Source organism: Pelophylax lessonae (assembly GCF_965119305.1).
Source record: "Pelophylax lessonae genome assembly, chromosome: 3".
NCBI lineage: Eukaryota > Metazoa > Chordata > Amphibia > Anura > Ranidae > Pelophylax > Pelophylax lessonae.
In genome coordinates this window covers 455,263,160-455,281,208 of record NC_138770.1, presented here as the reverse complement: position 1 = coordinate 455,281,208, position 18,049 = coordinate 455,263,160, and the positions used below count along the sequence as shown (strand labels likewise).

General features: G+C 41.9%; 1 protein-coding gene across 1 annotated transcript in view; it reads right to left on the bottom strand.

The window, feature by feature from the left end:
* Positions 1 to 1,717: 1,717 nt before the first annotated feature.
* Positions 1,718 to 18,049, bottom strand: part of UST (uronyl 2-sulfotransferase) — a 630,787-nt gene continuing 614,455 nt past the window's right edge. Inside the window, exons 6-8 of the mRNA XM_082249225.1 lie at positions 12,542 to 12,639; positions 11,731 to 11,888; positions 1,718 to 2,738 (exon numbers count right to left, since the gene is read on the bottom strand). Coding sequence (XP_082105351.1) covers positions 2,446 to 2,738; positions 11,731 to 11,888; positions 12,542 to 12,639 — 549 coding nt within the window. The 3' untranslated portion in view covers positions 1,718 to 2,445. The remainder of the gene's footprint in view (positions 2,739 to 11,730; positions 11,889 to 12,541; positions 12,640 to 18,049) is intronic.

Sequence of the window (18,049 nt, the reverse complement as noted above, 5' to 3'; positions counted from 1 at the left end):
TGTATGTTTAGGGTCGTTGTCCTGCTGGAAGGTGAACCTCCACCCCAGTCTCAAGTCTTTCCCAGACTCTAACAGCTTTTCTTCAAGCATTGCCCTGTATTTGGCTCCATCCATCTTCCCATCAACTCTGACCAGCTTCCCTGTCTCTGCTGAAGAAAAGCACCCCCACAACATGATGCTGCCACCACCATGTTTCACGGTGGGTATGGTGTGTTCAGGGTGATGTGCAGTGTTAGTTTTCCACCACACATAGCGTTTTGGTTTTAGGCCAAAAAGTTACATTTTGATCTCATTTGACCAGAACACCTTCTACCACACATTTGCTGTGTCCCCCCTACATGGTTTTCTTGCAAACTGCAAACAGGAATTCTTTTGGCTTTCTTTTAAAAATGGCTTTCTTCTTGCCACTCTTCCATAAAGGTAAGATTTGTGGAGTTCACGACTAATAGTTGTCCTTGGACAGATTCTCCCACCTGAGCTGTGGATCTCTGCAGATCCTCCAGAGTTACCATGGGCCTCTTGGCTGCTTCTCTGATTAATGTTCTCCTTGCCTGGCCTGTCAGTTTAGGTGGACGACCATGTCTTGGTAGGTTTGCAGTTGTGCCATACTGTTAAACATTTTCAGATGATGGACTGAACAGTGTTCCGTGAGATATTCAAAGCTTAGGATATTTTTTTATAACCTAACCGTGCTTTAAACGTCTTCACAACTTTATCCCTGACCTGTCTGGTGTATTCCTTGGCTTCACAGAACAGCTGTATTTATACTGAGATTAAGTTACACACAGGTGGACTCTATTTACTAATTAGGTGACTTCTGAAGGCTATAGATTCCATTCAATTTTAGGTAGGGTATCAGAGTAACAGGGGCTGAATACAAATGCACGCCACACTTTTCAGATTTTTATTTGTAAAATATTTTGAAAACCATTTTCCTTCCACTTCACAATTACAGTATGTGCCACTTTGTGTTGGTCTATCACATAAAATCCCAATAAAATACATTTAGGCTTTTGGTTATAACATGACAAAATGTGGAAAATTTTAAGGGGTATGAATACTATTTCAAGGTACTGTAAAGGTATATGTTCAGTGCTCAGTACAACAAAATGATGTATGTATGCATTCACAATCATTGCTTTAGTATAATTGATGTCACAGTAGCTTGGTTCAATAGAGTAACCCATGATGACCATCAGAGTACTTTGCCTGGCCTCTTGTTTTTGATGGGCTCCCAAACCCAAAACTTTTCCTTTTAGTTTAGGATAGGGAAGGGATTGGTTATGACTTTTTTCGGGTCTATTTTGTTGTGTGTTTCCCATGAGAGAAATGTCCTTTTACTTTAGATCTCATCATTCATAGACAGTTGTCACAAGGACATGTTTATCCATCAGAAGATTTCTGCTCATCTATTCCTGTGACAACTCAATGTTTTTCTATCACTTATTGTCACCAGGACTAAAAATAAGGGACACACAAGGAAAATGTGACAGGGGCTCTAACCATTATACAGGCTATCCAAAATAAACAAATGTTTTGAGTTTGTATACACTTCTATTTGGTTTTCACTACATGTACCATGAGCATTTAAAACTGAATTATAGAAATATTATTTTCACCAAATTAATAATTAGATAATTCTCCCAAATGTATTCAACAATTCATTATCCAGCACAAAATACGGCATGTTCTTTTTTTATACGTTTTTATAGCACATAAATTAGATACATAAACACTCTTAAAGCCACAATGACATAAGCCATGGCTCAAGTATTCTGCACTGGAAGGTTAAATGAATATAACATTAATTATTAGAATTGTCCAAAGTCATCTCTCTGATGACTTACCAATATGTATTTTTATCTGGAGAAGTTCTAAGAATGTTTACCAATAAGTACACAAAAAAATAGCCTGCAATTACTTTTCTGCTTCGTGCCTGTAAGTCCAGGAATTGACTGTGTTGGGTCTATATAGGATGAAAAGTGCACATAGATGAATAAAATGTAAAAGCAGGAATTTTAAAAGTTGGTAAATATTGTACATGATTTAAATGCAAAAAAACCATGGCATCACAGGGATGAAAGAGCCAACACTTTTCAAAAGATGTACCTGGACACTCCCATGACATAGTACAGTAAATTATCTGATTGCTGTGAAAACTTTCAACTGTGCTGTAGGCTTCCTGCAAAATGCAAATACTGGCTCAAACTCAAGTCAAAATGCCAAAAGTCTTATTTCATTACTCTTCCATCAACCCAACTGAACATAAAAAAATAAAAGTAAACACAACCCGCAGAATCGGGTACATGTATTTCCCTAATACCCAACATGTGGGAAAGTGTTAATGCAGTTCAGCATTAACCATGTTCCTTAAGGATTTTTTAACAATAAAAAAGCTTAAGAAATGGATCTGGACTCATAGTCATGACTTGTGATGCCATGGCATCACCTCTTATAAATGTCCTCCAACCACTTCTCATCTTCTTGATTATCCTCCTCTTCTATTATTGACTCCACTGTTTCCATAGGGACAGGAAATGGGGCTAATATTTCTTGGATAGGCAGTTTCTTCACTTGAGATTTAAGTCCAAACTTGCGTTTGAGCAAATGAAATTGTTCTTTGACATAGTAGTAAAATTCATATTCATATTTCATCCGCTGGTAGAGAACTTGTAGGGCGTTGGGAGAAGGGAATGTTTTTTTTACTGTGACTGTCAGATTTCCAAGTTTTCGATGTTCTGCATTGTAAAAAGTAGCAAAATAAAGGAACGGAATGTAAAAAACAATATAAATAATATTACCAGAATACCAAAATTGTACTAAATAGATATTATAGTCCACAAAGTTAAACAACAGCATACAATTAATATAAGTACATTATCTTATTAAAAATCCTGCTAGGGATCAAATATATGGACAACAGTGTGTAGACAGTGATTGACTTAAAAAGTATTGAAAAATAACTGAATAATTGACATAGTACTCATGAATATCAAAGAAGTATCAAAAATAACAGTTTAGTATATGAATCAAAACCCATATGCATATGAATAAGTTACGTTTGTATAACTTTTCTAGTTGATACACCTTACAGGCTCGGTTCACACTTATGCGATGCGGGAAGGCTGTGCGCTCCGACATTACATGCGATCGCCGCAGCCGCACATGTGTGAACCGGCACACAGTGTCATTATGCTATTATGGTATGTAATGCACCTATGTTGATGCTTATTTATATTTTGTACTGTCTTTTTTACTCCCTGAATAAAAGTTTGTAAACAAAAAATATATTGAAAAATATTGTAAGTTGAATGCAGTAAACAAAGAATTATATCTAATTTTATGGTGTTTCTTCTTTTCCACTTGGTCTGTATTTGACCATGACTTCTGAGTTTCCTAGTAGCTTAGGCCTTGTGACTAAATCTACAACTTAACTGGAAGGTTTTTTGGTTTCGAACATCATTTTTTTTTGAAATTTTGGTCAGCAGGTGAAATGCTGAGCTGCTTTTCATGTTTTTCATTTTCTTTCTGCCACCTGTTTTCAGAGTTCAAGGGCTAAAGCTGGAATTGACACACCTGTGTTCACATATAAAGCAGTACATCTCTTAGGCTGCATTCACATGTCAGCTTATAATCGCAGGCAGAACCGCCGCGGTTCCGCCCGCGATTCGGAGATTTATTGCAAATCGCGGGACGCCTAGCGTTGCCCGTTGATTTGCAATAGCCCCCCAATCGCCGAGCGATGTTGCCGCGATTTACGCCCGCCGAATTGGCGGCAACATCGCGCAAACAAAATCGCGGGACGCAATACGCTCCAAAAAAGTACAAGAGCTTCTTTGGAGCGTATTGCGTCCCGCGATTTTGTTTGCGCAATGTTGCCGCGATTCGGCGGGCGTAAATCGCGGCAACATCGTTCGGCGTTTGGGGGGCTATTGCAAATCAACGGTCAACGCTAGGCGTCCCGCGATTTGCAATAAATCTCCGAATCGCGGGGGGAACCGCGGCGGTTCTGCCCGCGATTATAAGCGGACATGTGAATGCAGCCTTAGTGGATGGCTCTGTCTCAATCTTCAATGGGTGACAGTGTGCCTGAATAGGAAGTAACTGTATCATGCGCTCTCTCTTTAGTAACACATAAATATGATATATATATATATATATATATATATATATATATATATATATATACTGTACACACACAAACAAACTGTTTTGGCAGGTAAGTTGTTCCACACATCTAGAGGGGAACTAACCACAGTTATTTTTGTTTCTTCGTGTAATACCAGAAAGACTGAATGATGCTGCATTGGGGATCTGTGGGGTTCATAGCTTTTCCAGTGCTCCTTGTTCGTTTTGGTAAAGATAGTTCTTTTTTACTTGGTTGTATGTTTGGGGTCAGTGTCCTTCTGCAGCATGAATTTGGGCCTAATCAAATGCCTCTCAGATGTTACTGCAGAAGTATAAGTATCTGTGGTAACTTTCAGCACTGAAGAGACCAATACTTCTGACCAAATCCACAACTCTGTATGTGCTCACACTTCACTGTTGCCTGTAGATACTCATCTTTGTACCACTCTCCAGGCCTTCATCAACACTTTAGTTTTTTTGTTACAGTCATAGATATTAAATTTGAACTCCTCAGACCATAACATCTGCGGCCGTTTTTCTGCGCACCAGTTATTGTGTTTTAATGCATACGTTTCCATGTTAACCACTTAAGCCCCGGAAGATTTGACCCCCTTCCTGACCAGGCCCTATTTTGGCGCTGCTATTCGGCGCTGCGTGAATTTAACTGACAATTGCGCGGTCGTGCGACGCTGTACCTAAACGAATTTGACGTCCTTTTTTTCCCAAAAACAGAGCTTTCTTTTGGTGGTATTTAATCACCTGTACGATTTTTTGATCATGCGCTATAAACAAAAAAAAGTGTAAATTTTTAAAAAATAACAATATTTTTCACTTTTTTTTTATATGAAATTCCCCCCCAAAAAAATGTAAAAATCAAATTTTTTTAACATTTTTGGCCAATTTGTTTTCTGCTACATATGTTTGGTAAAAAAAAATTGCAATAAGCGTATTTTGATTGGTTTGCGCAAAAGTTATTGCGTTTACTAACTACGGGAAAGATTTTTGTCATTTTTGTTGGTTTTTTTTTTAACGAGTAATGGCGGCGATCTGCTTTTTTTTTTGCGGGACTGCGACATTGCGGCGGAAAGATCGGACCCTTGACTGACATTTTTGGGGGTACCAGTGACATTACTACAGTAATCAGTGCTATACATATGCACTGTTACTGTAAAAATGACACTGGCAGGAAAGGGGTTAACTTTATTGGAGAAGGAGGGGTTAAGTGTGTCCCTAGGGGCGTGTTTCTAACTGTGCAGGGATGTGGCTTTACATGTAACAGCAGAGATCAACGGTCCTACATAGCAGGACCGTTTGATCTCTGCTGTTACACAAGGGAGAATAACAGGCGGCTGTGTTTACATTAGCCGCCTGCCTTTCTCCCTCTGTAACTGACGATCGCGATTGACCGGCAGACATCGGGTCCGCTGGTCACTCGCGCGGGGGGTCCGTGAACGAGCGGGGGCGGGAGCGTGCCTCCGGCGGCGCACGCTTGCCCCCTATTGGCTCACAGGCTAGTGACGTACCGGTACGTCACTTTGCCTGCACGGGGCTGACCGCCGCAGTATATATACTTGCGGCGGTCGGCAAGTGGTTAAAGGTATGGCTTGTAGCCCAAGTTTTTAATAAAGACTACTTTGTACCAGACTTCCCTGGACTGTAGATTTGTTTTCTCAGTTGCAAAGGAAGTCAGTATGATATGTCTTTTTATCTGCTGAACTAAATTCCCTTTGCTTACCATTGCGTTTTTGGTCTTCAACAATGGTCCTCAAAAAAAAGCTTGGACACCACATCTGGAAACATCTATGTTTATAGAAATGCCTGCCTGTGAGATACCTTGTTGATGCAGTCAGATTTTTTTTACATTAAAGTCTTCAGCAACCTGAACTTATTAGTAGAGAATGGCTTTTTGCAGTGCAGTTTTATTCCTCCAACACAGCTGATTTTCTTTGATTTAATGATTGTATTGTAACCTACATGTGTATTTTTTGCTCATTAACCACTTGCCAAATGAAATACGTATATACAGTATTTTTTTTGCGGCTTGCCAGCTATTACCCATATCCCTGATAATTTATTTTTTGGCTTTCTCCTGAAAGTGGTCTGAGCAGCTAATTAGACGCTGGATCGCTGTAGGAAGCAACAGTTGCCCCCCTCCTGCCGATGTTTCTCGGGCTTACGGTTTTACCGGCGCGCCTGAGAAATGATCAGATTCGTGCGGCTGGCCATAAAGGTTACCAAGGACAAGATAATTTCTGATTACTTCTATGATCTTGGAGGACCTGAGTGACGTCTGGGGCAAAAGTAAACTTTTTTTTTTTTTAAAGCAAAAGATCAAAAAAAGATTTTTTTGATCTTTTGCTTTTAAAGGTAGAGAGATTTGGGGTCTTATTGACCCCAGATCTCTCCATAACGAGGAAATGTCATGCCTTATTTCTATTACAACTATTAGTTTGTTGCAAAAGCAAGAGTTGTTTGCTTACTTTTCTTTTTTCTACCACTCTGTGTGTAGGCAGTCCATAAAAATATAATGAAAATGCATCGAGTGTACAAACCCACCCGTACAGCTGAGTTTGACAGGTATGCAGAGACAGGTGCAAGACCCAGACGTAGATCCTGTCCATCAGGGTCTTTGCACCTGTCCCTGCATCTCTGTCAAACTCAGTTACATGGATGCGTCTGTACAGCCCATGTATACCCATATGTAAATGCATTCAAAATCAATTTAAAATGCAAAAAGATAGGATGTCTTTCCTTTAGATACAGTGGGTAAAATAAGTATTGAACACGTCGCCATTTTTCTAGGTGAATACATTTCTAAAGGTGCTATTGACATTACATTTTCACCACATGTTGGTAGCAATCTATACATACAAAGAAACCAAAACAAATAAGTTCAGAAATTAAGTTATGTGTAATAAAATGGAATGACACAGGGAAAAAGTATTGAACACGCTAACTAAAATGTATTTAATACATCGTACAAAATCCTTTGTTGGTAATCACAGCTTCAAGACGGCTCCTGTATGGAGAAACTAGTCGCATGCATTGCTCAGGTGTAATTTTTGGTCCATTCTTCCACACAGTCTTCAAATCGTGAAGGTTCCCTGGGCCTCGTCTATGATCTTAGTCCTTTCCATAGATTTTCTATTGGATTCAAGCCAGGTGATTGGCTGGGCCATTTTAGCAGCTTTATTTTCTTTCTTTGAAACCAATCAAGAGTTTTCTTGGCTTTGTGTTTGGGATCATTGTCTTGCTGAAATGACCACCCTCGTTTCATCTTCATTGTCCTGGTAGATGGCAGCAGATATTTTTTAAGAATGTCATTTTTCTATTCATCCAGCCCCTACAGTGCTCACTGGAATATCCAGAAGTTTAGACATCCTTCTGTAACCAGTGCCATCAGTATGTTTTTTAACAATAAAGTTGTGAAGGTCTTGAGAGGGCTCTTTGCTTACTCATCATGAGATGTTTCTTGTGTGACATTCTTTATAGGCCATCAGTTGAGACTTAACCAGCTGATATTAATTTGCACTAAGGGGTAGGATTGCTCTCTAATTACTGATTGACTTCAGCTGGTGTCGTGGCTTTCCATGCCTTTATGCATCTCCCGCTCTTCACGTGTTCAATACATTTTCCCTGTGTCATTCTATTTTATTACGCATAACTTAAATTTATGAACTTTTTTGTTTTGGTTTCTTTGTATATATAAATTGCATGGGTTGTTAACAACATGTGGTGAACATTTCATGTCAATAGCACCTTTAGAAATTCAGTTAGGTCCATATATATATTTGGACACAGGCACAATTTCCATAATTTTGGCTCTGTATGCCACCAGATAAAATTAAAATGAAACAATCCAAATGAATTTGAAGTGCAGACTTTCAGCTTTAATAAAGCTAAAAGGGGTTGGACATGGATATTAAGTACAGATTTTAGGAACTGCAACCATTTTATACACAGTCCCTCCATTTTCAGGGGCTTAAATGCAATTGGACAAATTAATACATTCATAAACAAAATGTTTATTTTTAATATTTTGTTGAGAATCCTTCACTTTCATTGACTGCCTGAAGTCTGGAACCCATGGACATTACCAAAGACTGGGTTTCCTCCTTTCTGATGCTTTGCCATGCTCTAACTGCAGCTGTCTTTATTTGTTCTTTGTTTGTGGGTCTTTCTGTCTTTATTTTTGCCTTCAGCAAGTGAAATGCATGCTCAATTGGGTTGAGATTAAGTGATTGACTTGGCCATTGCAGAATATTCCACTTTTATTCCTTCAAAAGCTCCTGGGTTGCTTTTGCAATGTGTTTTGGATCACTGTCCATCTGTAGTGTGAAGCGATGTCCAATCAACTTTGCTGCATTTGGCTGAATCTGGGCTGACATTATATCTCTAAACACTGCAGAATTCATCCAGCTGCTTCTGTCTTCTGTTACATCATCAATAAACACCAATGACCCAGTGCCACTGGAAGCCATACATGCCCATGCCATCACACTGCCTCCACCATGTTTTACAAATGACGTTGTGTGCTTTGGATCACGAGCTGTTTCAAGCCTTCTCCATGCTTTTTTTTCCTGTCATTCTGGTACAGATAAGTCTTAGTTTCTTCCATGCTTTTCTAGAACTGGTCTGGCTTTTTAGATGTTTTTTGGCAAAGTCTAATTTGGCTTTTCTATTCTTCAGGCTTATAAATGGTTTGAAGCTTGTGGTGAACCTTCTGAATTTGCTTTCGTGAAGTCTTCTCTTCATTGTGGACTTTGACAATGATATGCTCACCTACTGGAGAGTGTCTTTCACTTGCCTGGATGTAGTAAATGGGTTTTTCTTTACCATACTGTAGAGAGGATCCTGCAATCATTCACCACTGTTGTCTTCCATGAACGTCCAGGCCTTTTTATGTTGCTGAGCCCACCAGTGCGTTCATTTTTCCTCAGAATGTACCAAACTGTTGATTTGGCCACTCCTAATGTTGCTGCTATCTCTCTGATGGATTTGTTTAGTTTTTGAAGCCCTACAATGGTGTCAGGGTGTCAGGACACCAGACCACACGGGAATGCAGGTAAAATAAAGCAGTTTATTGAAACAAACAACAAAAAATGCACAGCAAAAGTGAGGAACAAGCCAGGGTCAAGCCCAGAAGCAGGTAGTCATTCAAGCCAGGGTTGAGTCCAGAAATGGGTCATCTGCCGATGCGGGGTCGAGAACACGGAGAACAGAAGACTGCTAGCAGAGATGCACCTTGGAGCACAAATGCAAGGACTGCAACTCATCAGGTGATCGATAGTCAGTCGTGCAACATCATCACTGTGCGACACCCAGGCAGCAGGCAAGTGATGATGCAATCAGAATTTGTAAGAGGCAGCACTCTGCACACGTTCAAGATAGCTGCCAACAGGAGAGCAAGGTAAGACCTTGACAGTACCCTCCCCTCAACCGTCCCTCCTCCACAGAGCAAAAAAACGGTTTCTGAGAAAAGCGAGCATGGAAAGTGTGGAGAAGGGCGGGAACATGAACATCAGTGGAGGAAACCCAGGAGTGCTCCTCAGGACCATAATCCTTCCAGTGCACCCGGTATTGAACCTCCCCTTGGAGCAGACAAGAATCCAAGATGCTGCTAACCTCATACTCCTCATGATTGCCCACAGGAATGGGAGGAGAGCGAGGAAGTGAAAAAGTATAGTAAACCAGAGGCTTTAAAAGTGACACGTGAAAGACATTGGAAATATGCATGCCAGGGGGAAGACCAAGGGCATAGGTCACCGGTTTAACCTTAGGGAGGATGCGAAAAGGACAAAAAGGTACCATGAGGTTGAGATTACGGGTCAACAACCACACCCTCTCCCCAACCTGGTACGAAGGAGCAGATAAACATCTCCGGTCTGCCTGGAGCTTCTGACGCTGTGCAGAGACCCGTAAAGACTCTTGAATCTGCACCCAAGAGTAACGGAGGGTGCGAAGATGATCCTCCACAGCCGGGATGTCCTGTGTGTGGTGAGAACAACTCGGGCAACACAGCAGATTGGAACCCATAATTGGCCATGAATGGATTCATTCCGGAAGATGAGTTGATGGCAGAGTTCCTGGCAAACTCCACCCAGGGTAACAGATCAACCCAATTTAAAAAAGTGGTTGAAAAACGGGAAAATTCCAAACACTCGCCCAGCGCTTACTGTTATAAGGGATATAACATACAGTAAGATATTAAAATCATGCATGAATTTCATAAAATTTCCTGATAGCAGCTGCTGTGATTTTAAAACAGTCTATAAAGCAATGTAATAAATACTAAAATAAATAAGTGTTCAGCATTAATTACACTCAGCAGCACTCAATATGTATAACCATATTAGAAATCAACCAATCCTCATAAAAAGGTAAAAGCTGTATTGTAAAAAATCCAGTCCTCATAAAAGAGTAAAATCCACACTCAATACAGTCTATTTGTTACAAAAACCACATAAAATTTCCATAAGAATTTTTGGTACTCCCAGTGCTCAGTATTCAGTGTTCAGATCCGGCGTATACCGTCACCACACCAAAAAGTGATCCCCTTAGGAATGGACACTCACCAGAGTTACAATGATCATGCGCCTATAAGCATAGGTTGCTTGCACCCTTTGAGAGTCTGGACCACCTCTGCTGACACCTGGACGACCACTGTGCTTGGATATCCCTCAGGGACCAAACGGTACCAAAAAAATGGAATGGGAGGCACAATAGTGTAATACTGTCTTGCAGTCTTTTATTCAACATAACACACCAAAGTAAACCCCCCCAAATCCAATATGCTTACATAAAATAAACATTTCCAAGCATTAAATAATGATCAGGACGTTATGGCCAGCTCACCGCTGCTGAATAGTTCTCTTTCAGCATAGTCAAATGGCGAGATCCGGATTCCAGCAAGGACGTCTATGACCATCAAGGAGACAGCGTGCCTGCGTCCTGACGCGTTTTGTCACATGGGACTTCTACCGAGTCCTCTTATGACCAACGTAGACCTACGTCGATTTGCGCAGCAGAGGCACATTGCTGCAGTAAATAGGCGGCGGCCGGTCGGGAACTGGTTAAAAACAACAAACATGTTATACTTACCTGCTCTGTTCAGTGGTTTTGCACAGAGCAGCCTGGATCCCCCTTTTCTCTGGTTCCTTCCTGGCACTCCAGACCTCTCCCTCCAGAGCAAGCAACTTGCAGACACAGAGCCGTGGCTCAGCCCCCACTCCCTCTCTCGCCTTATTGGCTCATTGACATTGATTGAAGCAGCCGGAGCCAATGGTGCCTGCTGCTGTCTCAGCCATTGAGGAGACAGCCCAGACTCTCGTGCAACATCGCTGGATCGGGATAGGGCTTAGGGTAAGTATTAGGTTGGCTGAGGGGGATGCTGCACACAAATATAATTTTATCCTAATGCATAGAATGCATTAAGATAAAAAAAAACCTTCTGCCTTTAGAACCTCTTTAAGTCAAATTGTTAAATTAAAATAAACATAATACAATAATGTTATTCTGGTTATTTTAGAATTTACCTCTTGGATTAAATGGGAGAAGAGGTAGTACAATTTTAAGAATGTTATATAGCTTTTAACCATATACCTGGATTTTTATAAATATTCATGACGTCTTTAAAGTAGTGTGGTAAAAATCTTTCCAACAAAAGCAGAACATCTTCCAGCTCTTCTAGAATTCCAACAAGTAAAAAGTTTTCATTTACGTTCTGTTTTGCACGTTCCAAGGCCCACTCACCAGGATCCCTAGAGAAAATGGAAGTTCATGGGTTGAAAAAACTACAAGGCTTTCAGCTTTCTTACATTGACTTTCAAAATGTATGGCTCAAGTCCCACCGCACAGACATTGCATGTGATGTGCACAGGAATGCGGTGTGATTCCCGTGCAAATCACATGCAGTGTCTGCAAAGCATAAGTGTGAACCCACGCTTAGGCAGACTACGTGTATCTAAAATTTTTGAAACAGGATGTGTCTGAGGTTGCCATAATAACTAACCTGATTTCAACCCACTTGGGAAAATGTTTGTACTGAGCAGAGGAGGAATGTTTCTCAATGAGAATTACTGATTTCTTCTTTTTTGTTTTACTTCTTTTTGTTTTTAACTATAGTTTTTTGAGAAAAAATGCATGCACAGTAGTTTACAGCAGATCTCAGTACACATGAAGGAAAAAGGTTGTCATCCAGCAATAGAGTAAAATACTGTATTGTTATCTGTTTCTTTAATGGGACAGTGTAGGGAAGGATAGGTTTATGTCATAGGACACTTCTGAAACATCTGTGTGTCAGAGTGGGGAGTATGTAGTAATAGTACAGACTGTGAGGCCCAATACTTTTACATATCTGGCCAATGTGTATTTCATATGCCTATGATATCAAAATCAGCACATTACAATTTACCTGCATTTTGGATGCTGTCCACAAAAATATGGAATGATGTAAAATAGTCTGGGGTTGGAACACTCTGCATAGTTTCCTAAAATGCATTCATTAATGTCCTGCAAAAAAAAAAAAATATATATATATATAGATATATAAAACAGAAGAAAACCGAGAGGAGTTGGATTACACACTACCAAGCAATAAATGATGATATTCACTGATAATCATATAAATTGACCACTGTGTTATCTCAAAATTAAAACCTGAGGAATGTGATTGAAGGCTCATTCACACCAGCATGTATGCTAAAAAGCCTTCTGTGTGAAGCAGCCTCCCCAGCACCCCCTAATACTTACCTGAGCCCCATCTCTGTCCAGCAATGTCCCAGAGTCCCTCGGCTGTCCGGGACTCTCCCACCTGATTGGCTGAGACACAGCCACTGCGCCGTTGGCTCATGCGGCTGTCAATCAAAGTCAGTTAGCCAATCAGAAGAGAGAGAGAGAGGGCGGGGTCAAACCACAGTTCTGTGTCTGAATGGACACACAGAGCTGCAGCTCGGTTAAGGTGCCCAATAGCAAGCTGCTTGCTGTGGGGGCACTCGACAGGAGGGAGAGGGCTAAGAGCAGCAACAAGGGACACGAGAAGAGAAGGATCTGGGCTGTCCTGTGAAAAACCGGCTGCACAGAGGTGGTAAATATAACATGTTTGTTATTTAAAAAAAAAAAAAACGAGAATTTACAATCACTTTAAGTCCCGGTTCACACTACCGCAACTTCTCAGGTGACTTGGCCGCCTGACAAGTCGCGGTCCATTCAGTGCTATGGGAACCGTTCTAATAGGAGTCGCTACGACTTAGAAAATAGTTCCTGCACTACTTTTGACCGAAGTCGGAGTGACTTGCATTGACTTCCATTATGTAAAGTCTGTGCAAGTCGCGCCGAAGTCCCGGTGCACGGCGACTTCACTAGTCGCCCCCGAAGTCGGATCGCCATAGTGTGAACCGTCACTAAGGAGTGGTGTGATGATTTGTTGCAACACATTGCACTGTTTACCTTTTTCTTTCTTTCTTTTTTATTTTTTTTATTTAGGATCAACAAAACTCAACACAGATGGTATTATTGAGACCTTGAATCAGTACTTAAATACATTACAAAAAAATTCTTACGGCAGAAGATACTCTATACTACTCTTCTGCCATAAATGCTTCTTTCCTGCATTTTTACAACTGTATACCAAATGTTGTACAATCTCGGCATTCCGTTGGTGCCAGGAAACAGTAACTACCAAGTCAATTTATGTCATACAGGCCTGCCAATCAAGGCAGCTGAAGACTCCAGACCTGCCAAAAGTTGGAACGGAGTGAAGAAGGGGATTGCAAACATTGCATCCCTGGGGTTTGCACATGGCAAAAGCTCCTGGGGGTGCCTACAGTTGAGTACAGTTTAGTTACACTTTAATTTGTTAGTTTCAATACTTGGAACACTGTAGTTCTACAAATCCATATGTACTGTATGTATAGGATAGATAGATAGATAGATAGATAGATAGATAGATAGATAGATAGATAGATAGATAGATAGATAGATAGATAGATAGATAGATAGATAGATAGATAGATAGATAGATAGATAGATAGATAGATAGATAATAAAAAGTCCACGCACCCCTGTTAAAATGTCAGGCTTCTGTGATGTAAAAAAACATGAGACAAAGGTAAATCATTTCAGAACTTTTGCCATATTTAATGTGACCTATAAACTGTACAACTCAATTGAAAACCAAACTGAAATCTTTTAGGGGCAAAGTAAAAATAAAAAACTAAAATAATGTGGCTGCACAAGTGTGCACACCCTCTTATAACTGGGGATCTAGCTGTAAATAAATAAATGTAAGGTGCTGCACTGTTAAAGTGATATATAGTCCTATAAAACATATAGAATCCGAATAAGAATACTGCATTCAAATAAACTATGTATGGTGTAATGATATACAAAGCCAAAACACCATATTGTGAATCAAAAATTATTAAATGAAAAATGACACATATAAATAATATAAGTGCAAAAAAGTCTTTCAAATAACATCAATCACAGCGTGAAGTCACATGGGCATGAGGTTATGCTTAGGGCAGAGAATACCGGAAGTGATGTGTTGACGAGTTCAAAGCTTGTGGATGTGAGGACTGTTGTTTTTTTAAAAAAGTGAGTACCTAGTTGCTACTTTACTAATAAAAACTTTAGAAACGGTAATGCGCTATGGAGCTTCATCTTTCATTCACATATAATATGGAGTCCATTAAAGATTAAAGGAAGAGGATTGTAGAGTAAGCCCATTAAAGAGTAAAGAAAGAGGATCGCAGAGCTGACTGTTTTACCCTTAGAGGTGCTGAGAGGGCAGGAATCGCACTGACAAGTTTATTATCCAATGCTGTTACCTTAAAGTAGTAAGGTGAGCGGCCTGTGAGCACTGAGGTGTCACCATATTGAAGATTTACCTTTAGAAGTCACCATAATAACTGGATACTTGGCTTACCATAAATCCTTTTCTCTTAAGTTCATTGATGGACGCAGTTATCGCTGATTCATATCAGTAGGGTAATACTGCCCCCTACAGGAGTAGGACACTAGGCAGAAAAAAGTTCTGGCTATGCCTATGGGCAGTCCCGGAGGGTACACCCTCTCTCTTCCTGCATAGGATGCCAGTTTTGTATCAAAGCAGTGTCAGAAAAGTAACACCAACCCAACTCAAAATAGAGGGGTGGGTACTGCGTCCGTCAATGAACTTAAGAGAAAAGGATTTTACAGTAAATCAAAAATCCAGTTTTCTCTATCATTCATTGACGGATGCAGTTCCTGATGCATATCAGTAGGGACGTCCCAAAGCAGTGCCATACAATGAGGGGTGGGAACAGCAGAAAAAAAAACAAGTTCCCCAAGGCTAAACATAGCCAACCAGGCAGCATAGGACTCATCAGAAAAACAAGATGAGGCCCACCTGAAACAAACAGTAAACACCCTCAAGGAAGGTCAAAAAGCACCCAAAACAGCAGCCTGAAAAACTTTGTGGCCAAAAGAGGCATCAGCAGATGCCAGCACATCCACCTTATAAAATCTGGTAGAGGTGTGAACAGACGACCAGGTAGTCGCCTTGCAAACCTCAACCACAGATGGCTGATGGCAAAAAGGCCAGGAAGCACCAAGCGCCCGAGTAGAATGTGCCTTAACAGGGAAAGGTGGAACCTGACCCTAAAGTGAATAAGCCTGCACAACTGTCTGTCTGATCCATCTGGAAATAGTCGCAGCAGACGTAGGCAGCCCTTCCTTTGGACAATCGGTGAGTACAAAGAGCGAATCTGACTTACGAAAAGACTCAGTAGTCGCCAAGTACACCCTGATTGCCCGAACCACATGCAAAGTAAGCAGTGTGAATCCACCTGTGGAAGAAAGGATGGATCCAGACGAAGTACCACTTTATCCCTGTGAACCACCAGATAGGGAGAACGACAGGACAAATCCGCCAGTTCCGACACCCTGCGCGCAGAAATAATAGCCACCAAGAAGGCCACCTGGGATAAGGTAAGCAGGGGAATCTCCCAAATACTTTCAAAAGGAGGTTTCTGAAGAACCGACAGCATCAAATTAAGGTTCCAAGGTGGCAACGGAGGTCGCACCCCATGGATGAAGTTACGCACCAGGGAATGGGTGGCAAACGGCCTTTGGAAAAAAATTGCCAGGGCTGAAACTTGACCCTTGATAGTACTCAAGGCAAAAGTTTGATCAATTCCCCGTTGAAGGAAAGTCAATATCGGAGCCACCGAGTAAGAGCGGGGGGGGGGGGGGGGGAGCCCCAAGAGACTGACACCACGCAATAGACGATTTCCACGTACGATGATAAATCTTCATAGAAGTCGCTTTCCTCGCTTTAGGCAGAGTGAGAATCACTGAAGTAGACAATTACCTGTCCTTCAGCAACTGGCTTTCAACAGCCAAGCAGTCAAAGCCACCGCTTGTAAAGCACGATGGAAGATTGGCCCTTGAGGCTGTAAATCCTCCCTGAGAGGAAGTCTCCAAGGAGCGTCTGCGACTAGTTTGACCAGGTCGGCGTGCCAAGCTTGGCGAGGCCAGTCCGGAACCACAAGAATGATCGGAATCCCATCCGCCTTCAATCCTATGAAGAAGTCTTGGCAGCAACTTGAGAGGAGGAAAGGCATACATCAGCTGATACTGACCCCACGGGGCCACCAGCGCATCTGCGGCGTCTGCCAGAGGGTCCCGGAAGCGGGCCACAAACGTCTGTACTTTTCTGTTGACCCGAGACACCAACAGATCTACATCTGCAGTGCCCCAACGAAGGCACAACTGCTGGAACACCTCCGAATGGAGGGACCATTCCCCTGCATCCAAGGCCTGTCGACTGAGGTAATCCACCTGCCAGTTTTCATCTCCTGGAATGTGAACAGCGGAGAGAGCTGGAACAAAAGCATTCCGCCCAATGAAGGATGCCTGCCACTTCCAAGGCCGCAAGGACACTTTTGGTGCCCTCTTGGTGATTGACATATGCCACAGTGACAGTCGTGGCATTGTCTGATTGAATTTGCACTAGGCAACCCTGCAGGCACCCGGGCCAGTGGACTAAGCAAAGCCGGACCGCTCCAGAACATTGATCGGTAACCTGGATTCCTCCAGGGACTAGACTCCCTGAGCAGATAACCTGCCGAGAACTCCCCCCAAACACAGACAGACTTGCATCCGTGGTGACAATTGTCCAATATATAGGGAGGAGGGATTTTCCTTGCATGAGCATCGGGGACCGAAGCCACCAGACCAGGGACTCCCTGGTTACCCAGCTCAGCTGGACCTGAATGTCCAGGGAATTTGGATTCTTGCGCCATTTGAGAAAGATTTCCTTCTGGAGGATCCTTGTGTGGAATTGAACCAAGGGGACTGCCTCGAAGGATGACACCATCAGTCCCAGAACTCTCATACAGGTCCAAAGGGATGACCATTTGCTGGACAGCAACAGCTGAACCGCAGTCTGGAGTTTTTCCGGAAGAAGAAACACTCTGGCTGAGGACGAGTCCAAAGTCAGGCCCAGGTAGCCCGGTCTCATGGAAGGGACCAAGGACGACTTCTCTGGTTCAGGATCCACCCGAACTCCTCCAGAGTTCTCATGGTGATTTCCAAATTTGTTTCCAGCACCGTAGGAGACTCTGCACGGAGAAGCAGATCGTCCAGGTAACCTAGGACCAATATCCCCTGCTGCCGCAACAGCACCAGGTTTGGAGCCAACACCTTTGTAAAGACCCGAGGAGCAGAGGCGAGACCAAAGGGCAATGCAACAAACTGATAGTGATCCTCTCCCAAAACTGAGAAACTGTTGGTGTTCTGCACAGATTGGGATGTGAAGGTAGGCATCTTTGATGTCCATGAGAGCCAGGAAATCCCCTTGATGTAGGGAGGCCACCACCGTACGAACCAATTCCATCTTGTATTTTTGAACTTGCATGAAGCAATTTAGTGCTTTCAG